This window comes from Tursiops truncatus, chromosome 2, assembly GCF_011762595.2.
Source record: "Tursiops truncatus isolate mTurTru1 chromosome 2, mTurTru1.mat.Y, whole genome shotgun sequence".
Classification (NCBI taxonomy): Eukaryota; Metazoa; Chordata; class Mammalia; order Artiodactyla; family Delphinidae; genus Tursiops; species Tursiops truncatus.
The window spans coordinates 13,452,197-13,477,756 of NC_047035.1; the positions used below are offsets into that span (position 1 = coordinate 13,452,197).

Below are 25,560 nucleotides of genomic sequence, written 5' to 3' on the forward strand. Positions count from 1 at the left end.
TCTTATGGAAAAAAACGAATCTTTTGGCCAACCCAGTACAACTCCATAAAAACAAACAGATCCCTTGTGCTTACCTAATTCCTGATTGCCCTTTAAAACTCCAGAAGTGTGAGTCAATTGCATTATTCAAATCAGAACCCTCCATGTGTTTTCTTCTGTGCCTGGTCTGCTAGGAAGCTCAAAAATCATCCTATTCACACTGTTAGGAACAGTCTCCTCTCTGGTGACAGGTATAATGTTCTCCCCTATAGCTGTGTAGTTTCTGATCTTTACTTTGCTGTTTATTTAGACATATAAGCCCACTCTTTGCCTTTCTGGGAGAAGGTAGGACAGGTGATATATAGGGTAACAGGAAAGTATCCCCAGATCTCCAAGTGTGAAAAAAACACTCACAAAGATAAGTGATTTCTATCATACTGACTAAACCGAAAACTAACTTGATTTTTGTTATGGTGTCCAAAGCCTAGGCAAGGTTATCATGAATGGAGAGGAAAAGTGAAAAGTCTCAGAGCTATTCCAGCTTCATCCTGGGCAGGAGGACGCAGATCTGAGACACATGGATATTCTCAGCCCCAGAGAGGTGGTTCAGAAATGGAACCAAGAAGGCTCACAGAGCTTTTCCAGGGCTTGAGTAATGACCTTCTTGAGACTTTCCTCTTTCTGGTTCCAAGTCCACACTCACCAAGCAACCTCCAAGCAAGCATTTCAGCTTTGCAAGCATCCTGACACCGGGAACTAGGTCTCTGGGTATGGGGCACTGGGGGACGGCTTCCATCATAAATGGAATTGGCATGGAGCATAAGCGAGGGCCACTGGTGGACTTCACTGTGGGAGCAGGTGGAACACCCTGGAGCACCCACGTGTTTCCGGACATGCAAAGCTGAAGGCCATGCGGGAACGTGGTTTCCGCACTCGGGTCATGCCGTGCTGGTTCCCTCCTTGAGCAGCCAGCCAGCCAGCCAGCCTCCTACACCTGGCTGTCCCTCTCAAATGGTAACAGATGGTTAACTGGAAACACCAGCTCGGTGCCTGCAGTGGGGTTGCTCAGCAAGGATCCCACTGGTTTGTTCCTACAGTGGGAACCATGGGTCCAGGCAGCAGCAGGTGACCCCGGGAAGAAAGTCAGGGGACCCCGGGGTATTTGAAGGGGGAGAGGGGCACAGAGCCATCTTGAGTCATCCTCAGAAACCCTGCTCAAAACAGTGGCAGCAATACAGCTTTATAAACCGCAGCCTTGTTCATAAGAGCACACCTGGGCACTGAAGTGTGATAAACCTGGGGGGTGGATAATATACTCCATGCCATGGAGCATTACACACTATAGAAAAGGAAGGAACCACAGCTACGCATAACAAGGACAAATCGTGGGGCGTAATGAGCAACAAAGCAAATTACAGGACAGGACGCCACTTTAGAAAGCACGAAGCTAAAGAGCCTCATACGGTTACATGTGACACTCATATTACTAGGGGTGGCAGGAAATGTGTGGTGCTAAAACTACTTAAAAAACAAAATAAGGATGTAATCAACACAAAAATCAAACTTGTGGTTAACTCTGAGATGGTCAGTTGGGTCCCTGGTGTTCACTTTATTATTTTATTATATAGGTGCCTCTGGATTATCTGTTTTTGTAGGTGTCAAAAACATAATTAAAGACATCCAAAGGCACTGCAGCTATCATGACTCAAGCACGAGCACTGTGGCTTGTCCCCCAGTTCGTCACACGCGCTGCTGTAGAGCCCGCCCACAGGGCTCACCGAGCACGCGTGGCTCACACCCCCCGGGCTCTGGGGAGTCTCCCCGCTCAGGCAGCCAGATGACAGGCCTGCTGCCTGGCATGGTAAGGTCAAAGGTTAGCAGCGGTTATTCTGTTAGCACACTGAGGCCCCTTGACATCTCCTCTCTCCGGATTTCCATCTCCCCCTCAAACCTGACCCATATGCTTCCGCAAGCTGATTTGCACTCGACTGCGGGCCTGTCTGCCTGGAGTACAACTCCAGCCCCACCACTTTCCTTCTACTCGTTCAGCCATTCAACAAATATTTACTATGCACCTACGACGTGCCAGGCACCACTCAGTGCTGGGGATGCAGCAGTGAACGAGACCACACAAAAATCCCTGCCCTTGTGGAGCTGACATTCTAGTGAGGGAGGCAAACACTAAATAAATATGAATCAGGTGGTGACAAGCAGAAGCCTAGAGCTGAGTAAGGGGACAGGGAGTGGAGGGAAGGGCAGGGAGTGGGTTTGGATAGGGTGGTCGGGAAGGTGTCTTTAAGGAGGTGGCCTTGGGTCAGGGACCTAAATGAAGGGAGGGGACCACGTGGGTATGTGGGAAGGGTCTTCCAGGCTGAGGGAGGCACAAGGGTAAAGGCCCGGCCCCTGCTCACTCGAGTCTCTTTCTTTCCCTGGGGCTCCCCCGCCCCTCCCCAGCCTGTCTTCTTTCTCAAGCCCTCTCCCCTCTGCTTACCTCTTGCCCTACCTGCCTTACCTCTTGCCCACCTCTTGTAGTTGTGGGTGTGTTTTTTGTTTTTTGTTTTAATTGAAGTATAGTTTGTTTGCCTTATTCTAGTTGTCCAGGGGGCCCAGGCTTTTGGGGGAGGAGGACGGGGGCGTTTCCAGACCACCGAGGCATCCCATTTGCATTGACCTTTGCTCTGAACATTTAGCCCGTCTCCATGGCTCCTGGCAGGACAGCTCTCCTGCAGGAATTATCCTGGAGTCAGACTTCCTGAGCCATCTTCCACTTAGCTCCTTTCCTGCCAGCCATTGCCAGGCCTCAAGGCTGGATTCGGCCTACAGGCTGTGATTTTTCACATCCTAGTCAAACCTGTAACAGCAATGCCTGGAAAAAAGATGTCGGCTTAATTACTATTATTAGCACCAACAACTTCCTACTACTGAGGTTCCCTGAGTGCCGCCTGCAGGTAAACTCACCTGGAAAACCATTTGGGGACGTTCTCCCCCTGTGATCACCTGTATATCTCCAGGGTTGCTGTGGCAGCTGCCAGAGCAGCCCGGGCAACGGATGAAGATCAGAAAACATCGCAGATGTGGGAATGAGCCCAGAGACCAAGGAGCCCAACTGTCAGGCTGACAATGTTTATCAGCTTCTGCTCCCAACCCCCATATCCCAGCAAGCTCAGCGCTCAGGCAGATGGTCAGAAGGGTACGCTGGTGGGTGTCAGTCACTTCCAGGACGGCCTGCTGTGAAGGTGGAAGCCTCAAATGTAGTCACTTATTATTGTTGTGTTAAATCCTGAAGGAATACATTTGCAGGCTGATTCTCGACCTTGGAGATCTCCAGCCTCGTCCATTCATTCATTCATTCATTCATTCACTCTTTCATTCAAGCTCCTACACAGTGCCAGACCCTACACTGGGTGCAAGGGGTACAGAGACACGGAATGTCAGGGCACGTTTATTGCACTCTTATGGTCTATCAACACCCTTCTAAGTGCCTTACCTGTATTTCCTCATTTAATTCACAATCAATTCTACAGGGTAGGTATTATAGCTGAGGAACTGTCGGCGGGGAAGGCAGGAACTATTAATGCCACTGCCCAGGCAGCACATGCTGAGTCAAGGGTCAAGGTCTGCTCTGCCCTCATGAAGACACAGGCCTTGTCTCTGGAACTTATCAGCTGGCGGGGGAGCACAGAGATGGACACCAATAATATACCTTACAGTGTGGCAACTGAGGCAGTATAAACATCAGTCATTAGATGATAGAGTTTGTTATAAGAAGCCCTATCACAGAGGGAAAGAGCAACTATTGTGGGATCACACAGGATCTGTCAGATGTTGAGCACGGCTTCTTGGTGACCCTTGGCTTGGGTCTCAAAGAATGCACAGGAATTTCCCTCCTGGACCAGAGGGGAGAGAACTTCCTGTGCAAGCATCTGGAGAAACAGACTTCCATGCTAAGAGGAGAATATGAGCGTTCAGGGTGGAGGATGGTGGTGGAAATACCTCCTGTGGAGACTCCTTCTACTTCTCTTCCTATTTCTTCTTGGTGAAACTAAAGAATCCAAGCCCCCAAAGGGACCTCTGTTGAAACTTTGACATTGTATTTCCCCTCGAGCTGTCCACAGCATCTGAGGCTCATCAGGCCAACCTTCATCACCTCATAGGTCCTTGCAGGTGCCTGAGGTTATGCCGGTCACATCAGAAGGCATCTCCGGATCTTCCTTCCTCACATCTCTGGATATCTGAGTTTCAGCTTCACCCTTGGTTGACTGGGGTCCATGTCTTTTCTTCCCAAGAACAGCCCCGGGGCTGCTGAGGGGATGAGAGACGAAACTGCAGGTAAGAACTCCTGGAAAGCTAGAGTAAGGCACCCCTAGAAGGGATGATGTTGACTATGACTTGGCGCTTCCTCATACCTGACATTGCAGACTGTCAGCTCCATCCTCAAATGCGGTATCCAGAATCCAACCCTCTCACCACTGCCACAGCTATCACCCTGGTCCATCCACCACCATCTCCCTCCTGAACTACTGGCAGTATTCTCAGCCCTGCAGCCACAGTGGTATTCCTAAAATGTAGGTCACGTCATGACGTTCATTAAAAGTCCTGCATGGATGCCCCATTTCACCAGAGGAAAAGCCAAAGTCCCCATAATGGTCCGCAGGCCCAACATGAACTCAGCTCTGACTCCCACCTCTGAACTCTCCTGCTTCGACCCCCTCCCTTACTCTACCCCAGCCACTTGGGTCTCTTTCCTGTTCCCCCAGCTTATTAAATATGCTCCAGGGCCTTTGTACTTGGTTGCAGTACCCTCTGCCCAGAGATGTTCTCTCTCACCTTCTTCAAGTCTTTGTCCAATGTCACTTCAAGGAGGCCATCTCTTACCACCCTGTCAGTTCTTTACTCTCCTCATTGGACCCTGCTCTGTTTCTTCAGCTAACCATTTTTACCTTCTGATTTACTACTTTATTTTGCTTATTTATTCCCCTGCCTGGAATGTAACCAAGGCAGGTATTTTGTTAGTTTCCTGCTGTATTCCCAGCACCTGCAACAGGACCGAGCCATAGTAGGTGATGACTACATAGTCATCGGATAACTGAAAGAAGGCACAGTTGGGACGCCTGCCCTCAGCTCTGTCTGCAAGGCCAAGACAAGGAAACCCCCCTGCGGACTCTGCATCCTCCTCAGAGGGCAAGGTAGCCGACATCTGAGCTGGCAGTCCTTGCCCGGTTCAATCCAACTCGCCTCAACAGACATTGATGGAGCCCTGGGCAGGTGCTGAGCCTGCCTGAGGGATGAGTCTCCACCCACCTCGAACTGGGTGGGGCGAAGGCTGCCTGGGGCAGAGGGGGCCTGCTAAGGGGCACAGGCCAAGCCAGGCCCAGAGGGATCTCCCAGAAACCTGAGATGGCAGGGCAAGCTCAGGCAGGCCTCCCCGTCACACCCACCTCATACCCCAGGCCCACTAGTCCGGCCTGGCCCGTGACCGTCCCCAGGGTCACTGCCCTTTCTAGGCCCTATTCCTGAGGGTCTGTGGGGCTCCCAGTCTCTGCCTCCCTCCCTCCCTTCCTCCCGGGTCTCCCTCCTCCACGCCCCCATTCTGCCAGACCCCTACCACCACAGCCCCTGCTTTTCCTCACCTCTCTCTTCCACGCCTTCCCCCTCGAATCTGGACCCCAGCCCCAGCCCCCCTCCAGGTCCCGTTTCCGGGCCTCCTTCCCCGACCCGGCCTCCGCCGCACCTCGCCCCTCCTCGCGCCTCCCCCTCCCCCCGGCCCCCGGCCCCCGCGGCCCCGGCCCCGGCCCCGACCCGGGCCCGCGCTGCGGCTCCGGCCCTGGCCGGTAGGGGCCGCTCCTCGCGGCGCCCGGGGCCCCGCCGCGCCAGCCGCCGCCGCCCGCCTCCCCGCCCCTTCCCCAGCCGGCGCTCCCGTTACGCCGCGGAGCCGGGAGCCGGAGCCCGAGCCCGCGGCGGCAGCGGGAGGCGGAGACGGGGGCGCCCGGGCGGCGGCGGCGGCGGCGGCGGCGGGGCCTGCGGGGCCTGCGGGGGGGCTGGCCGGGCCCGGCCAGGCCGCGATGGCGACCAAGAAGGCGGGCTCGCGGCTGGAGACGGAGATCGAGCGCTGCCGCTCCGAGTGCCAGTGGGAGCGGATCCCCGAGCTCGTCAAGCAGCTGTCGGCCAAGCTCATCGCCAACGGTACGCGCCGGGCGCTCCGGCCTGGGCTGCTGGAGGCGCCGCGGCCTCCGCCGATCACCGGGCCGGGCCCCCGAGGCGCGGCGGGGCGCGGGCAGGGGCGCGGCCGGGTCACGAGGGCGCTGCGCCCGGAGATGTGCGCGGCGGGGCCAGGGCCTCGGGAACCCGGGATCCGCGGAGCGGCGCGGTGGGGGCCTCCGGCGGCCGAGGGCTTGTGCCGGGCGTCCCAGAGTTCCGGCGTGCGGGGCGGGCTTCTGCGGAGTCAGGGGGTGGGTGTCTCGGAGTTGGCTGCTGTACTGGGGTCCCAGGGGGTCAGGGGCCGGCCTAGGGGCTCTGAGAAGTTGGAGGTGATGGGGGGAGGGTGCGTCCTCAAGACTCGGGTGTGGATGTATGGGGATCCAGGGTGTGTGTGTGGTGTACTCGGAGTCATGATGTATTTACGGGGGTCCTGCGAATGGGGGTGGTGAGCAGAGGCACCTGGGAAATATGCTCTGTAAACAGATGGCGTTCAAGGGGCTCCAGGTGGAAGCCCAGGCTTGGGGTGTGTGTGGGGTGGTGGTGGAAATCAGGTTGAGATGTGTCCCGGGATCCAGAGGGTAGGATGTCGAAGCTGTGGATCTAGGGAGGTCGGGTTTGGGAATATGGGGGAAATAGAGTCAGGGGAGTCAGGAGGGAGAATATTGTGGAGCGAGGTGGCAATGTGGTTGAAGAATGTTGGGAAATGGAGTTGGGTGTGTGAGGGGCTTGGGGCCTAGAGGAAGAGGGGGTCAGAGAGATCCAAGGAGTAGGAACCTGGTGCCTGGAGTTAGTCTGTGACCCGGTTGACTCAACTGGTTCTCATACCCAGTGGAATCAAAATTGCATCCAAAATGCCATTTCAGAGCATAGCTCCACGTGTCCTTATTTGTTTTGGAAGCAAGTATCCTTAATATTTGCTTGTCTTTTAGTGCCCGCCAAAACCGCAGGCACCAATGCACTGGCGAGAGGGCAGAGGTTTTGTCACATTTCATCTCAGGCTTCCTGAGGCTGGGTGAGCACAGGTTGGCTGAACAAATGAATGAATGAAAGAATGAATAAATGACACTGTTCTGAGAAAGGACCGCCACACTGTTTTCAACCTTCTCGCCTCAAACTACCCAGAAATGGAGAGGGATGTCGTGTGTCCTCTTCAGGAATGGTTTATATTTGTGCCTTTTATAGTATCAGAGCCTCAAAATAAGAACTTGGTTTTGTGCACTCTCAACTGTGGTACCTTGCTTTGGGCCGGTATTTCCTGGGCAGATGCAGGTGCCATGATCATAGCAGGGGCATGGAGGAAGCACAGACCTACCTGGGCTCAGCATGTGGAACGTGTTGACTCTTCTCAGTTACGCGAGCATTTGAGGAAAAGGTGTTCAGTCCCCTGGGCCCCAGTGGCAGCCTGACCTTGCTGTCCCTGTAAGGGTCACGAGCTTGGCCTCTTGCTTCTCTTCCCCGTACCTGCAAAGCTTTCTTGTTTCTTCAGAGCTCGACAATCCTGTGTCTACTTTGCCACTTCCCGGCTGTGTGGGCATATAATACCTTCAGGGCGTATTATACCTTCAGGGCATATAATACCTTCATTGATCTTAGGATTAAATAAGTTCATTTGTGAGCCCCCTGGTTTTTCCCTTCAGAACCCACTTGTTTCCTGCTTTATTTACTCATTCAACCAGTATTTGCATGCCCACACGTGTCGGGCATCAACAGTGGTGAATAGCACTGACCAAGCTTCTACCGTCATGTGCTTACCTCCTCTGAGGAGACAGATGGTAAGCAAATATGGACATAGTAAACAAGGTAGCTTCAGATAGTGAGAAGTGATTTGAAGAAAACAGACAAGATGTGACTGAGAATGATGGGTAGGAGAGGTGGGGTAACTCAAACTATGGTGGTCTCTGGAATGAGAGGGTAGATGGGCTTTCAGTGGCATGAGCCGATCTTACCTTCACGGCCCCTCTAGGCTTGGCTCCCTTTCCAAGGCTTGGTCCCTAGAATCTAAGCCACAGTCATTAATGGGGCTTGCGGGGGGAGCAGGTTGTACGGGGCACAGTGGTCCATGGGTCTATGTGCAAGTTTGGTTTGGGGAAACTCATGAGAGAGAGACTTTTGCCCCAGAACCCACATGGTAAACAGCAGCCGTTGATGGCCAAAGGTCACACAGACTAGAAAAGGTCAAAGAGATTGCTCAGGAAGATAAAAAAAAAAAAGAAAAAGGATGAAACAAAACAGAATTATTGTGGCTTTCCTTTGGGGTTCAGAGAAGTGCTTGTAGGAGGGTCTTTCCCTTTCTTTGGCTGATGGGGGCTCCCCTGACTGGCAGTGGGATGTCCTCCTGGCTTTGGGGGCACCAGACCCACCTGGGTGCGCTAGACCTCAAGTTTTGGGCAGATTTGGCAAAATCCCTAAGCTAAAACATTTGCTGTTTAGAATAAGGACAGCGAGTTAATGTCATGTTTATCATACTAAGACAGTTACCTTGAAGGCAACCACAGGCAGAAAAGGGCACAGTCTTTGGAACCAGCCAGACCAGTGCCTGAGTCCTGGACCTGCCACTTCCTAACGCTGTGACCTTGGTCAAATTACTTAACCACTCGGGGCCTCAGTAGTTTCATCCTAGAATGAGGATTAAAAGACTTACCGTGTAGGGGTTGTTATGAGATTCAAAGGAGTCTAAAGACTCCCAGGGCTAGCCACAGAGCCTGACGCCTTAGTAGGCAGGCCCTTCATTCATTCACTTATTCATTCATTCCACAAAAACTGAGTACTTGCCAATGTGCTAGTCACTGTTTTAGGCACAGGGGATCTACCAGTGATCACATCAGACAAACATCCCTGCCCTTATGACACCCACATTCTAGTAGGGAAGGGGCAGGGAGACAGATAGATAAAATCATGAAGTAAAATGTACAGGATGTCAGATGGTGGTAAGTGGTATGAGAAGAATAAAGAGGGGAAGAAGGAAAAGTGCTTTGGGGTGGGGTGGGGGTGGGGCTTGTTTAAATGGGTGGTCGGGGAAGGCCTCTGATGGGAAGGCAGCATCTGAGATAAGAGCTAAGTTGGTGGAGTGTGTTCCAGGGAGGGGACTTCCAGGGCAGAAGCCTGGTGAGGGCAGAGGGGTGGCAGGGCCAGATGGCATGGGGCCTCATGGGTCATGGTTAAGGCTTTGGGTTTTCTCTGAGTGATGTGGGAGCCCCGGGAAGGTTCTGAGCAGAGGAGTCACTGGTTCTTGCGCTCCCGCCTGCAGCGAGCCTCTCCGCTCAGCACATCAGCGTCTGTGCTTGGGCATGGCAGCCCCTCCCCATGGAGGCCGGTAAATAGCGGATACTTTCAGAGCCTGCTGCTCCAGCCTGACTCCTTTGAGATAAATTGGTTTAGCTAGTTTTGCCAAGAGGTGTATAAGGAAGAAAAGGGCCAATGCCAAGCTGGAAACAGAGCCCAGAAGTTCCTTTTCTGCCTCACACCCCACTGCAGTCACTGTTTTTAATCACTCCATCTCAAGGAACCGAAATGTGTGGCAGCTAAATGCCAGGCCCTGATGAGTTCCAGCAAGAGAGCGGGGATGGGAATACATACAAGCTAAGGGGGATGGGAGAGTCCACTCAAGCCCAGGCTCTTGCGACCTCAAGTGTGGTCAGGGGTCCAGCAGCATGGGCATCGTCTGGGAGCACGTGAGGAGCGCACACTCTCGGGCCCCACCCCAGACCTGCAGGGGATTGGTGGGCACAGGGAAGTGGGAGGGGCCCTGGCCTGGAGATGGCGTGGCCGCCCGAGAGGTCAGGGGTAAACATGGAGAACCGCACATCGGCTTCTTGTCGGCTCACAGGTCAGCCCTGGCCGTGGGAGGGCAGTCCCAGCTGGCTTCTCTCCCCAGAAGGTCACCCTCTAGCCTCCTGGTGGTTAGGTTCACTGCTGTGTGAGAAAGTGCAGTGATCTGGCCCCTGGGCTTCAATTCGGACTCTGGCTGGCTGGGTGACCTTGAGTCAGTTTCTTAACATCTCTGAGCCTGCGTTTCCTCATCAGTAATATAGGGTTAATAATACCTAACCCATCAGGATGGCTGTGAGGATGAAATGAGTTGGTATATGTTAAACTTGGTATACGCAAAATACTGGTGTTCACTCCTTCCTGCTGACCCAGCACGACCCTGGGCAAAGCAGGCCAGGTCCTGGCTATCACCTGGTTGGGAAGAAGTGTGGGAGACCTCGGGATGACACACGTGAGCTGGGCCTGGTCAAGACTTCCGCATATTTCAGTAACAGAACAGGCCTTTTGGAGCCTGCACCCGCCCCGAAAGACAGCCGCTCGCTCTGAGGCAGTGTCGGCCTCTCCCCACTTCCCCAGGCTGCTCAGCTTCTCAGACGGGCTCAGTCACTGAGCTCACTTAGAGCAATTAGGCCCTGATCATAGTGTCTCGTGAAGGGACCATTGCCCCTCTGGTTAGGTGTGATTTGGGGTTACTTTACTTACCTCTTGGTGAGGGGTAGGTAGGGAAGTGGTGCCTGAAACAAAGAATATTTAGGGGGAACAGTTTGGTTATAAAATGTACTTAGACCTTTGAGTGAGAGTGAGGTTCTCGCCTTTGCCAATAGCTGATATTCCTGTGGTTTGAAGGAGGGCACGGGTGGCATTGTGGCTTCCCCTTTCGGAGGAGGGCCGGGCTCGCTCAGGCCCCTGGAGATTTCCCAGAGAGGCAGAGAGGTAATGGTGGCTGGGGGCCCCCTCTGCCCGCCCGAGGGGCTTCTTAGGAAACAAGGCTGAGGTGTATCTGAGAGCCTGCAGCGGGGTGAGAAGGTGGCCCTGACGTGTAGGAATGGCTTCTTTGGACACTCCTGGGGTACGGCAGACTCTCGGGAAGCCCCCAGACACAGGGGAAGGAAACTTAGGAGACTCTCCCTCCTGGCTTTCCCAGGCCAGCGTCCTGCTGTCCTCTGAAGGACATGCCTTTGTGGCAGACCACACGTCCTGATTTTTGGATCCAGAAGATTCACTTATTCTTCCACAACGCACATGGGTGGCTCTGAGCTGGGCATTGGGGCTCACGTGGTCGCTGTGGTCAGGGCAAAAACACTGTGACCTTGTGGCTCCACACAGTGGGACTGGGGCTGCTCAGCTCCTCCTGCACGCCCCCCCCCGCCCCCCCCCCCCACCTCCAGGGCACAGGAATTTCAGGCTCCGAGTGGAGAGGAAGGAGGATACCCGACATCCATCCGCTTGGCCAGCCAGCCTTTCCAGCCTGACCTCCATCCCCTTGGTGCGCGGGGCCCCTCCGTTGGCTGGTTTGGCCTCCTGGACCTTCTCGCTCCCCTTGCTTTTCATCTCTCACCTGTGCGCAAGCTGTTGGGCTCCAGAGCCCTCTCTGCAGGTCAGAAGCCTAGCCATCTGTCAAGGTCTGGTTCAGGTTCCTCCTAGCTGTCCTTCCCTCACAGAAAAGGCTGTTGGCCTCTGAGAAGACAACCACAGAGAGTTAGAACCAGATGGGCCCTGAGCGATCACACTGGATAACAGTTTTCACACTGTCCTGTCGAGAAAGCACCCTGGTGACCAGGTGGGCAGGCCTCACTCACTGGAGCAGGTACATTTTCCCTTAAAGTTTCCTTTGAAGGAAGGGCTAATGTGCTTAAAAAAACACATTTGAAACCCACTGATCTAGTCCAACCTCCCCATCTTATAGATGAGAAAACAGGCCCAGAGAGAGAGGTGTCTTCCTTAAAGCCACCAGCCGGCGATGGCAGAGGTGAGCAGAGTGGGTCAGAGGTCTGGACCCTGGGTCAGAGTGTTGCTCTGCCTTGTGAAACCCCATGTGTAAAGTGGGGACACACGTCCAAAATTCCTTTTCTGAAACCCTTGGGGCCAGATGTGTTTCAGGATGCAGAATTTTTCAGAGTGCAGTGTATATACTGGACATTATGTGACACTCCCCGTGGGGTTAGTGGCAGTGCTTCATGAGAAAACAAGCAGTATTTCTGCATCAAAACATATCAACAGTCATTGCAAAAGGGATAAATAGACTCCACATAACCTTACATTGGTTCAGTTTACCTGCCCAGTAAGTTAACAACAAAACCCAGCTTTTGGTTTGTAGAGAGGTCTGGATTTTGGAAATTATGGACAAGGGATCGTGAACCTGTAATGACAGTGCTAAACTGGTAAGGTGGCTGGAAGGACCACATGACAACAGAACAAAACAAACAAGCCAAAGAGCACCTGAAAGTGCTTTTAGCCTGGGGCCTGCACAGAGCAAGCCCGTATCAGAGATAGCATGGGTTGTCTCGTGGTGGGTGCTAGCGTCTCCCACCTCCCCGCTCAGGGCCGCTTCCCCTCCCCACACAGTCTGCTGGGCATGTGCCTGGTCTTCCCACTGTGGTGGCCCTTCTGAAGGGCAGAGGGTGTGCTCCTGCTTTAGTGGGCCACCAGCCTCCTAGCCCACACTGGGTGTGCTGTGTCGAAGTGGCCGGCAGACTTTCACCAGGGGAGGCTCCTGGAGGCGCACGGGCTTCAGTAGTTGCAGCTCACGGGCTCTAGAGCACAGGCTCAGTAGTTGTGGCACATGGGCTTAGTTGCTCCGTGGCATGTGGGATCTTCCCGGACCAGGGCTCGAACCCGTGTCCTCTGCACTGGCAGGTGGATTCTTAACCACTGTGCCATCAGGGAAGCCCCCTGGTGTATTGTTTAGATTCCACATATAAATGATATCATGCAGTATTTGTCTTTCTCTGTCTGACTTATTTCACTTAGCGTAATGCCCTCCAAGTCCATCCATGTTGCTACAAATAGGAAGAGGTCTTCTGAGACGCCTCAAAACCTTCCCCGTCAGCCACCAAGATGAGACTGAGCAGAGTTTGGCGCGCGGGTGGGATGAGAGCCGCGTAAACTAGAAAGGGCAGCCGCAGCCACAGGAAACCTGGTGGTGTGGCCTCAGCCCCTGCTACCCTCCAGGCTTGTCTGTCCCTGTTCATCGAGCACAGCGCGTGGTGGAGGTGCCAGCACCAGGCAGAACAGATGCTTTTTGGTCCTTTCACGGGCCTGCCAGACACGGAGTCAGAATCCCCAGGTATTTTCCCTCTGAGTGACCTTGTGCACATCACTTGAACCACTGAAACCTTAGTTTTCCCGACTTCATGGGTGTTAAAACAGTGCCAGTACGGAGGGAGGATGAACAAGCGTTTCTTGAGCTTCAGCTGTGTGCTGGATTCTGCGCGTGAACTTGCACGTGGATCCCGGTTAATCATCCCAACAGCCACGTGGGGAGTGGGGTCGGGGCTGTGATTCCCATTCAGGGCACGAGTAGACCGAGGCTTGGAGATGTTCATAGAGTAGGACTCTAGCCCAACTACGACTCTAGTTCCATTATTCTACACTAATGTTTTTCTGAACTTTTCAGATCAAAGAATCACCGAGCTGGCTTATTAGAACCCAGTTCTTAGGGCCCCACACCTGGTGATTCTGATGCAGCCCGTTTGGGTTGGGGCCTAGGCTTCTGCACTCTTTATAAGCTCCCAGGTTTTGCCAGTTATGCAGGTCCATGGACACGCTCTGAGCTGCACTGAATTAAGGGAGCTCAGACATCATGGATTGCCAGACCTCTCCTCTAGGGTGGCGATTCTCGGTCCAAGATGCGGACTGGAAATCTGTATTTCAAAATTCAGCCTCCGGTGATTTGTGTCATCAGGCACGTCTGAAAGCCCCTGCCCTCAGCCACCATTCTTAGCATTTAAGGAGCACCTCCTGTGGAGCGGGGCGGGGGACGCTGCACCAGAAGACGTAGAGCGAGCCGGTCACCAGCCACAGGAAGCTTCCCACTCAGGGCAGTCCCTCAGCCTCTGGGCAGCTGACTCACCTGGGGCTGCTTAGTAACTCGGAGTTGCAGGCTGGGTCCGAGCTTCTGCTTCGGGAAGTCTTGGTGGCGTCGGGTTCAGGGAACAGGGTTGTTAACCAGCACCCGGGGGATTGTGGCGCAGGGAGTTCCCGGACCACACTGAGACGTGATTGTCCAAGTGGTGGGACAGTGTCACCTGCGGCCTGAGGAGAACAGTGACAGCATCACTGAAGGCTACAGGGTGCAGCTGGGTTACTGGGGCTGAGGGTGGTGGGTGAGGCCTGGCAGAGCGTGGTTTTAGGCGGCCTCTCCTGGTCTTAGCACCGAGAGTCCTGTGTCCCAGAGCCCCCTCAGTCCTAGGCAGTGGGACAGTAGTTCACCCTCTTAGGCGGATGGAGTTATTTTAGCAAAGAGGAAAGGAACCTAGTACAGGAGAAAGCGGTGGATTTTGCCCTGTTAGATCCGGGTTCAAATCCTGGGTCCAACACTTACTGCTCCTCCGGCCTTAGGTGAATTACTTAGCTTCTCTGAGCCTCAATCTTTATCTCAAAGGTTACTTTGAGGAACAAATAAGAGAATGCAGTTTCTAGCACAAGCATTATCTCAAGCAGCCTCACTGCATCAGGAGTATTGTGTGTGGAAGGAGGGTAGAAAGTTCCAGATACTCAGTCCTTTACAGGGTGTGGACGAAGTGGGCAGGACAACACTAATAGCAATGATAGCAAAGATGCTTAGTGGCGGTGGGGTTCTTGTTGTGCTGAGAAGCTGACAACAACCCGTGTTTGCTGGGTCACAGAACTAGTAAGCGCTTCAGCCCAGGTCTGACAGATGCCTCAGGCCTTCTCTTCCAGCCACCCATTCAGCACCCAGTAAGCCTGGGGTAGGACGTAGGGGTGCTGCCATGGGTAATGGGGACACGAAGATGAATGAGACCACGGGGCTGGCCACCCCAGGAGGGCACGGCCTTTTGTTCTCTTGTTCATTGCTCTATCCCAAGCACCAATCACATGGCTGGCACACAGTAGGTGCTCAACTAATTATTCAACCAACAACTTGGCCTGTGCTCTGGAGGAGTTAACTTGGATTCATTTACTCATCAGACACCTACGGAACACCTCCTGGGTGCCAGTCCTGTCCTGAGGGCCCGGAACACGAAGATCGCCGAGTCCAGTACATGGAGACTTGGCAGACTGGGCTCGGGGCTGGGGGTGGTGGAGGGACTGGGCTGTGGTGGCCCCCGGGGAGGGAGTGTCCACCCGCGCGTGGTTGCACAGCTGAGTCTCTTGGTGTCGTCCTAGCGAGACTGGCCTGGGCCCGCCTGGGGCTGATGGATCGCTGTTCGGGCTGGCTGCCTGTGGCCTTCTCTCCCTGTTTCTTGGGCAACTGCAGGGTGGACACTTGCTGGGAGGCCCATCCCAGGGAGGGGTTCCGGTCCCCTCGCTGCCCCCTTATCCCTCTTTCCTCCTCACGTTCAGGCTGGCTCAGCCCCGTTGCAGCAGGGCCGGGCTCCATTGAGGAACTGCCGCCTCTGGCTCTTGTAGGTTCTGAAGCGGCGTTCTCTCAAGTTAGCCAGCCTTGGAGGGGTGTCCACTTGGTGAGATGATACCCCTGAGGGGTGGGTGGTGCCCAGCCCAGGGACCTACAGTCAATGCCACCCTCCCTTCCCTGGTCCACCAGGCACCAGGCCAAGGCAGTCAGCTCCCCACTGAGTCTTGGGCCTGGAGGCCTGGGAAAGTGGGTCTCCCTGGCCCGTTGTAGCCGCCGCACACCCTGTGGCAGCCTCCCCGCCCTGCCCCAGCACACACGCCGGTGGTGTCCAGTCACCCTTCTGCCTGGAGTCTCACTTGGAGAAATTCCTCAGGCCCCTCAAACCTCACTTGCTTCTCACACCCTCCTGAGTGTCCCTGCTGGTCTTTGCACACCACCGCACAGGGCTTGGTGGTACCCGCCTCCCTACAGACCCTACCCCTTGGAGGCAAGGACTGGATTGGGGCTTTGGGTCTTCAGGAGGAACTTGCTGAGTCCGTGTGGGTGTACGTTTAACGACCCTGTGTGGGGCTGGCTTCCTGAGAGAGCCATTTCCAAGCCTTCTGGGCTGGCCTGATAACAGCCCCCCTGCCCGCTAGACTCACTTCCTGCCCTGCGGAGCTCTGGGGACAGGTCAGGCCAACTCCAAGCTCATGACTTTCAAGTTACCTCGTCTCTTCTTAGACGAGGTTTCTCTAGGGGAAATGTGTGCGTGTGTGCGTGCGTGTGCGTGTGTGTGTGTGTGTGTGTGTGTGTCCAGCATACTCGTCTACTCTGGCAGCGCGGAGGAAGCGAAGTCTGTTCCCGCATGTTCCTCTCCCGTCCTGTCCCTCAGCTTCTGCGTTGTGTGTGGATATGAGCAGGCATTGGCATGAGGCCTGGACCCTGGCCATCCCAGAATGTCGTTTCTGCCAGCTTCTTCTGAGCTCCTTACCCTTTGCCTCATGCCATCTTTGCCTGTCAGTAAGAGTTCCACAGTAACCGGGCCCTCTGAGCTGGGTCACAATTTAAACAAAGCTAGTGGAAGGGGAGCAGTGGGGCCTGAGGTAGACACGGGGAGGTCTGGTCTTGGTGAGCGTCGTGCCCCGACTGTGTACCAGGTACCCCGGCGGAGGGAGCTGTGTCTCCAGAGACTAAGGTACTTGGTTGGGCCGTGTCTGTGGAGGGGAGACATGCTTATTGATTGACTCGTTCCAGAAATGTGTATGGGACGCCTGCTGTGTGCTGAGCACTGGCGGTGGAGTGTGAATGTGAGAGCGATAGGAGGGAGGGCAGAGCTAAGGTGGTAAGTTACAAGGATCTTGGCTTTCACTTCGGGTGAGGGGGGAGCCATTGTAGGGTTTGAGGGGAGGGGTGACCTGACCCGACTTAGATTTGAAACAGGGGTAGGGCATGTAATCCATATTTTCTAGTCAAGGTGTGTGCCCTTTTCTTCCCCATCCTCCACCGTGACAGTGTCCCTACCCTGGTTCGGCCCAGCTCTACCTACCCGTGGGTCTGGCTGAGGAACGCCCTCACCTTGCTGACCACGTGCCCCTGGTGAACAGTGACCTCACCAAGGCACTGCCCCTCCTCCAGTAGGTCTGCGTTCCCCCTTTCCAAAATGTCTGTCGCACGCGTTCTTTTCTCTTCTTAGACCCTGTACGTCCTCTGAATGCCTTGCTGTCACCCCTCGCTCATGACCTTGCCTCATTCTTTGTTGAGGAAATAGAAACAATCAGGAGACCAGCTCGTTTCCTCCCCCCGAGTTGACCCGCTTTCCTCCTGGCCTGCTTGGGGGCCTCAGTTCCTTCCAAAGGCCTGCAGCCCTGAATCCCTTCTGTCCTCGCCTTCCCAGATTGGCCTCTGCAGTCCACTCTCTGCCTCCCTGGATCAGTTCTCTGTCTCTCTGTCTGGCTCTCCTGGACCATGCCCTGTAGGATGCACACATGCCTTAGACTTCCTACTGGAACCATCCTTAGCCCTGCATCGCTGTCTAATTACTGCCTTATCTCTCTGTTCCCTTTTGGCAAAGGCTCTTTGGAGAATCGTCATCTCCTCTGCTCACCCTGGCTGGGCTTGTATCCCCTGGGCTTCCCCGAGACTTCTCATGTTAAGGTCTCCCGCTCCCCTCCACCCCAATGTTGCCTCCATGTTGCCAAACGTAATGATTATATTTATGCTCTTATCTTCCTGGATATTCCAGCTGCTTTGAACCCACTTGACCACTTCCTCTTTCTGGAAACTTCTAACCTCAGTCTCTCTTTCCTGGTCCTTCTCACTCAGTCTCCCGCAGCTTTGATGTGGACCCTCGCCCACTGACATGATTTCTCTACTTGGATATCAAGTGTCATTTAACTTGGTTAACACAGAACTCTTGGGTATTTTCTTCCTCACCTCAGTACATGGCAAAGTGGTACCGCTGTCCGCTCCACTGTGCAATCTAAAATCTAGAATTTACCTTTAATCCTCTCCTCTCCTCAACCCTTGTGCATTAGTTTCCTGCTGCTGCTATAGCAAATTACTGCAAATTTACTGGCTTAAATCAATACAGATTTGTTTTCTTTCGGTTCTGGAGGTCAGAAATAGGAAATGGGTCTCATTGGGCTAAAATCAAGTGTCGACGGAACTGCATTCCTTCCGGAGGCTGTAGGGAGGAGACTGTGTCCTTGCCTTGTCCAGCCTCTACAGGCTGCCTGCACTCCTTGGCTTGCGGCCCCACCTCCATCTTTAAAGCCGGTGGTTCAGTGTCCTCCAGTCTCTCTCACTCTGCTTCCATCATCACGCCTTCTTCTCTGACTCTGACCCTCCTGCCTCTCTCTTCTAGGGACCCAATGTGCCCACCCAGATAATCCAGGAGAATCCTCCCATTTCAACATCCTTAACTTAATCACGTCTGCGAAGTCCCTTCTGCCAGACAAGGTGGCATATCCACAGGTTCCAGAAGTTAGGACATAGACGTCTTGATGGGGCGAGGGGTGGCTACTATTCTGTCTGCCATACCTCCAGTCCATTCCATTAGTTAGTCTGGTTTATGTTCTCTCCAAACTATGTCTCAGTCAAACGATTTCTCCCTCTCTGTGCTATTTCTCACCACTTACCCTCTTGTCCAAGTGTCTGTCACCTCTCGCCCGACTACTACAGCAACCTAACTGGCTCTGCCTTTGCCTCTGCCATGCTCCAACCCCAAGTTCATTCTCCACACAGCAGACAGAGGGATCTTTCCAAAGCCTACATCAGATCATTGCACACCCCCATTTACCCGCAACCCCCAACCAAAGACTTGCGATTGCACTTAGAGTGAATGCCAGACTCCTCACTGCAGTCTATGAGAAAGTTCATGATCGCCTCTCTGTCTATCCCCATCTTGACCTGTTCCCTCTTTTCCAGCTACGCTGGCCTTCTTGCTGTTGCTGGAACACACCAGCTGTGTCCCCACCTAGGGCCCTTACGTGAGCTCAGAGGATGCTGTTCCCTCAGCCATCATCATTCAAGTGTCAGACGCCTCTCCGTGGAGACTCTTGCTCTGGTCTGACCACCCAGTTTCGAGTAGCCATACACTTGCTCGCTGTCACGCCACCCTGCTTTAGCTCTCTGCACATCTCTTACCACTGTCTGGCCTTTCTCCGGTTTGTCTCTGTCTCCTCTGTCCCGAAACGTAAGCTCCCTGGGGGCAGAGGCCTCTCCTGTCTCATTCGCCGCCGCACGTCCTGGCGCGGGCTGGCCGGTGCCTGCACGTGCAGAGCCCTGGGAGGTACATGGTTAGCTCAGACGGAGGGAGCGGAGGAAGCTTCTCCCGGTGGACCCTGAAATGCATCTCAGACGATGCCTCGAACTTTGGCAGGAGAAGGGAGGCAGGCACGGCATGTCCAGGCACCCTCTGGTGAGACACGGCCTTGGAAGGATGCTGAGGGCCTGGAGAGTGTGTGTGAGAGGCTGGCGGCCCAGGGAGAGCGGGTGCTCGTTTCTCAGTAGTAACTGCAGACTTAAAACATCTTCACATGGTTCTGAGATGGTGGAGTACGTCGTGGGAAGCCCTCTGTGGGTGCCCAGACCAGCTGCTCTAGATTCAGAGTACACTGTAACACGGGCCATCTTTTTTCCTTTTAAATTAGCCAGTTAATACTTTCTAGGTAACGAATGTACGTGGTTATTAAGACCTAATAATGCAAAGGAGTATATAGTGAAAGTAGCTGCCTCCTTACATCATCTCCGTGTCCTCCTGCGCCCTTCCACTGAAGCGACCATTCCTGGGTGCCCTTTCAGAAACACTCTGTGTACCTGTACCTTTATAAGAAAGTATATTGTTGGTTTTTGGCTTTTACACACAGGAGTGACATACTGCACTCCCTATTTTGTATCTGTCTTTGAGTTGTTATCTATTACTCTGTAACAAACCATCGGAACACTTAGTGCCTAAAACAACCACATTTTATTGTTTTTCATGATTCTGGGCTTCTCAGAGCTTGCTCCTGCCTCGGTGGCCAGCCGTGGGTCAGCTCAGGGATGCTGCTGCCCTTGGCGGGGCGCTCTTACCTGGCTAGGTCTCATCTGAGACAGCTCAGCTCTGTTGCACGTGACCTTGCAGCCTCCTAGGTCCAGGCCAGCCAAGCACGTTCTCATGGTGGTTGCAGAGAAGCAAGAGGGAAGTGGAAGTGAATAAGCCCTTTCCTGAGCTTCTGTGTGCATCAGATTTGCTCCTGTCATATCAGTTGAAGCAAGTCATGTGGCCAAGCCCAGGGTCAATGGGAAAGGCCACGAAGCATGTGGATTCAGGGAGGCGCAGCCAGGCTACCGCGGAGCTGTGTTTAGATCTGTCCCCTTTGTTTAATGGACACAGTCTGTCCCATTGCCTGGGGTACACCGTCATTCGTTTAACAGGCCCCCTGTCGTAGTTCCTATCCTTTGCCATGACCAGTAGGGCTGCATGTAGTAAACTAAACATCCCTATACGTACGTCTTTGAGCTCAAGAGTGCATGTATCTATGGGAGAATTTGCTAAAACTGGAATTTCTGGGTCGGATGGTACAGGTACGTACATTGTTTTGTAGGTGTTGCTGAGTTGCCCTCTGTAGACATTCCTATCGATTTATACTTCTCCCAACGCTATCTGATGGTCTCTGTTTTCTTGTCAACACTCTTTGGGAGGCAGGAGGGTCCCAAGTGCTGCAAACATTAAGGTACCTGTGATTTACAAGAAGCCAGAGAGACGAGGGGATGAAATTCAGAGTTCCTACGGAGACTGGGAAATGGAGAGCCTGACTGTCTTTGCTGGATAACAAAGGGGACAAACCAGTTCCTCCTTCAATAGGGGTTTGTTGTTTCCTCTTGGATTGGAGCCCCAGCAGGAATGGTTTGAATAGACCTAATGCTTCTCTATTGACATGTAAACTGAGTAGTTGAGATTTTTTATACTGATATCAAGTACTCCCTGAACAGAGTAGAAACCGAAGTTTTTTCTTCCCCATCTGATCACATCTCTGGGTGTCAGCTGTTTATCCCACAAGGGAGAAGGCTGTGAGGAAGGGGCAGTCACTTCAAGTGGCAAAGGGCACAGTTCCTCCTTCCCTGGGGGGAGGGGGGTTCCGGGGCCACCTGGGCACAGAGCCGAGCCGGCCGCGAGGCTCATGGGACTGTCTGTGGACATGAACCCGGGACCAGAGTCCCCTGCCTGGGGGCTAATTCCCCACACTCTTCCTGGTGAGGGCCCTGGGGAGTGGTCTCTGGCTTCAGGCTTCCTCTCTGTTTGTCACTGGGAAGCTGGTTTCTGCCACCTCAAACCCCCAAAAATACCCGTGGGAAAGTTGAATCCAGCCCCTGGGCCCCTGAGTCCCCCCTCACTTTGGTCACCTGAGAATCCCAGCAGGTGGAGTAGGAGAGGGACTTGGAAACTGCCTGTCCCGGCTTGGCCAGGGTTGGGAAGGAAGCTGGGCTCCTTCTCTTGGAGCTGACGTCCACATGGTCTGTGCCTGACCTGCTGGGGAGACGGGGCAGGAGCCATCTGGGTTTGAATCCCATCTCCAGGACAGTATCCCAGCGCCTCACAGTAGCGAAAGGTGAGGAAACTAAGGCTCAGAGAGGTTAAGTAACTTGTCCAGTGCCACACAGCTAGGAAACAGAGGAGCAGGGATTCAAGCCCACGGCTGCCTGAGGCCAAAGCTGTTTCTCACATAGTACTACTGGGCTTCCCCATCCTGGGAAGGACACCCCGGCCCCACTTTGCAGTCCTGATGCTCTCCCCTGTGCTTGGGTGTGTGAATAGGCAAGTGGAGGAAGAGATACTCAGATTTAAGTCTTTTGGGAGCAGGATTCTGTGTTGCGACTGGGAAGCTCTCAAGGCGATCATAGGGTGCACCTTGTTTGCTACCCAGTTCTCTGGGGTCACTTTCCTCTCTTGCCTGATGTCCAATGTCTGGAAAACTGCTTTTCTTTTTTTTTTCATAAATTCTGTCTTGTTTTTGTGTTTATTTTAGATGGGAGGGTAAATTCGGTCCGTCTTGGCTGGAAGTGAAAGTATATTTTTAACATTTGGATCCTCTTTTATATTTAATTCTTTAATACAGTGGGAATTCATTTCCTTGTGTGCCCCGAGGTGCCTTATTTCCTTATGCCTCATGGTCCTGGCATGTAGCGGGACACACGGTTGGGCCATGACAGCGGGGTGGGGGACGTCTGTTTCTTTTGTCGATAGTGGATTCTGTTTGGGGAGCTGTGCGGTCCTTGGCCAGCGCCCGTGGAGCCCCATCCATCACTAGCCTTGCAGCTTCTGCATAATTCCTCTGGCATGAGCTGCTTGATCTTTTAAAATAATTAATTAATTTTTGGCTGCATTGGGTCTTAGTTGCTGCGCACGGGCTTTCTCTAGTTGTGGCGAGCGGGGGCTACTCTTGGTTGTGGTGCACGGGCTTCTCATTGCAGTGGCTTCCCTTTGTTGCGGAGCACGGGCTCTAGGTGCACGGTCTTCAGGAGTTGTGGCACTTGGGCTCAGTAGTTGTAGCTCACGGGCTCTAGAGCGCAGGCTCAGTAGTTGTGGCGCACGGGCTTAGTTGCTTCACAGCACGTGGGATCTTCCTGGACCAGGGCTCGAACCCGTGTCCCCTGCATTGGCAGGTGGATTCTTAACCGCCGTGCCACCCGGGAAGCCCCAAGCTGCTTGATATTTTTAAGATTTCTGTCCTCCTTGTTGGGAGAGTGAGTGGCAGGGAAGTCACCTTTTTTGAAGGGAGGCCAAGAAAACATAATTTGCTTGGGAGATTAATTAGAGCCTGGAAATTTTAAAAATTTCAAAAATGATTTTGTAGCCACCATGCTAAATTTCAAATTAGATTGTAAGCTCTTTACTCAGAATGTGCACCTCCTTTTAGAACTGAGGAGCTGATCCTTGCCTATCTGACAGGAAACTACCCCGACTACCTCCTCTCCCTCTCCACGCCCTTCATGGTTCAGCTCTTGGAGTTTCCCCAAGCAGCTGGTCTGTGTCATGCCTTTGCATATTCTGTTCCTTCTGCCTGGAATGCCCTTCCCCACATTTTCCTCTTTGAAAGCATATACCTGTCACACTCTTGCTGAAGGTTTTGTCTCGTGCTTCTCCTCCTCCCAGCCAGAGCTACACGCATCTCTGTTAGAGCCCGCAACATGTTAAATGGTCTTGAAGGACCAGAATCTCCATGAGAAAAGGGGCGCTGTCTCCTAATTCTGAGGAGAGCCTCTTCCTCTAGGCTGAACCTCTGCCAGGGCCCACCCCGCTGCTCTGCGAGCACTGGGCTCTCTTCACGTCTTGAATGAAGACTCTGGTGCGTGGACTTCCCTGGTGGTGCAGTGGTTAAGAATCCGCCTGCCAGAGCAGGGGACATGGGTTCGAGGCCTGGTCCGGGAAGATCCCACATGCCGCGGAGCAGCTAAGCCCGTGTGCCACAACTACTGAGCCTGGGCTTTAGAGCCCGCGTGCCACAACTACTGAAGCCCGCACGCCTAGAGCCCATGCCCTGCAAGAAGAGAAGCCACCGCAATGAGAAGCCCACGCACCACAACAAAGAGTAGCCCCCGCTCGCCACAACTAGAGAAAGCCCTGGCACAGCAACGAAGACGCAATGCAGCCAAAAATAAATAAATAAAATAAATAAATTTTAAAAAACCAACAAAACAAACAACAAGAAAAAGACCCTGATGTGTTGCCCCAGTGTTAGGAGATCGGTGAACACAAAGGGACGTGAATCCCACACAGCACTAGGGAGTGGTTTGTACACTCCTCTTCAACTATGCAGCCCCTTGTTTACATAAACATCTTTGCAAGCCTAGGAAGTAAAAAGCAATGAAAGAGGAGAGGTGAAGAGTCTAGGGGTTCTACCAAAGCCCTCAGTTGGGTTCTGCAGAGTTCTGTTTAGAAAGCAGTGAACTTGGGGATGGGCATTGGTAAGTTTTCTCAGACAGTGTTTCTCAACTGAAAGCCTGTTTTGTGTTTGGGAGATCTAGTTAGGATACGATTTTGGCCACTGTAACACAGGTCAGAATAACAGTGACTTAAGCAGAACAAGGTAAAAGTTAGTGTTTCTCTCTCATGTACTAATTGACCATAGCAGCGCCCAGGGCTTGTGGCAGCTCCTGGGTGTTAGAGAACAAGGGTCCTTGTGTCTTGCTGCTCGCCATCCTCAGTAGATGGCTTCCACCTCGTGGTCCGGGACAGTCTGCCAGTATCTATCAGCACAGCCACATCCTGGCTGGTAGGGTGGGATGAAGAGGGGCTGGATGACAGGCTCATCCCCTCTCAGGCCCTGGCCCAGATGCTGCGTGTATCCCATCAGCTGTAACTGAGTCACACGCAGCATCTAGCTCCCAGGGGCCCTGGGAAGCTATGCGCACTGATGAAACCTCGGCATTCTAATGCTAAAGGAAGAAGGGGAGAATGAATATTAGGGGGCGACTGGCAGATTCTGCCACAGGCAGGGACAGGCCTACCCTGGAAGGTGCAGCCCAAATGCCTCTGCCTGTCATTGAGTTAATTCACCGTTTATTGTCACTCTTTGCCAGATGTTGTGCCCGGCCCCGGGACTCAAAAATAAATGACACTCAGGGGCTTCCCTGGTGGCGCAGTGGTTGAGAGTCTGCCTGCTGGTGCAGGGGACACAGGTTCGTGCCCCGGTCCGGGAAGATCCCACATGCCGCGGAGCGGCTGGGCCTGTGAGCCGCGGCCGCTGAGCCTGCGCATCCGGAGCCTGTGCTGCGCAACAGGAGAGGCCACGACAGTGAGAGGCCCGCGTACTGAAAAAAAAAAAAAAAATGACACTCAGGTTCTTCCTTTAAGCCTCTCCTTATAGTCTAGAAGGGATTGGGGTGCTCAAGGTTGCTGGGACAGCTGGGGGTGGCTTGGGATGGGGCATGTCGGGGAGGAGATCCACAGCGCTTAGAGATCAGTAACGGCCAACAGTGTTCTCAGCATCCCAGAGCCTTGCAAAGGCTTGGAGGAGTGAACCAGGCTGGCACCTGTGGAGAACTTGGCCAGGACCTGTGTTCCATGCTAAGGGATTTGGGCGTCACCCCGTGGTGATGGGGCTGGGTAGGGGGGTGGGGGAGGGTGAACCGGTGAGTCTCTGAGTTCTTTTTTTTTTTTTTTTGCGATATGCGGGCCTCTCACTGTTGTGGCCTTTCCCGTTGCGGAGCACAGACTCCGGAAGCGCAGGCTCAGCGGCCATGGCTCACGGGCCCAGCCACTCCGCGGCATGTGGGATCTTCCCGGACCGGGGCACGAACCCGTATCCCCTGCATCGGCAGGCGGACTCTCAACCACTGCGCCACCAGGGAAGCCCCAGTCTCTGAGTTCTGACCCCAGCTGGTCTTCTCACTCACCGCACCCTGTTCTCCAGCCGCTTTGTTCAATGCAAAGGAAACTTGCCTTTGCACCTTTCCAATGCTGTGCTGTTTCCTCAGCCTAGTTTACCCTTCCCTCTCTTGTTTGCCAGTCCAGATCCTACTCAACCTTTAAGGCCCAGCTGAGTGGTGTGGTCACACTCCAAGGTCACAGCATAGTCCCTACTAAGAACTCATTAGCTCTATTCTGCAGT

General features: G+C 53.7%; 1 protein-coding gene across 6 annotated transcripts in view; it reads left to right on the forward strand.

Annotated features, from left to right (window-relative positions):
• The first annotated feature begins 5,909 nt into the window (after nucleotides 1-5,909).
• TTC7B (tetratricopeptide repeat domain 7B) overlaps nucleotides 5,910-25,560 on the forward strand; it is a 237,783-nt gene continuing 218,132 nt past the window's right edge. For all 6 annotated transcript variants that reach the window (XM_073800124.1, XM_033850722.2, XM_033850723.2 and 3 more), the window contains exon 1: nucleotides 5,910-6,162. In XM_073800124.1, the coding sequence (XP_073656225.1) occupies nucleotides 6,042-6,162 (121 nt within the window). In that variant the 5' untranslated portion in view covers nucleotides 5,910-6,041. The remainder of the gene's footprint in view (nucleotides 6,163-25,560) is intronic.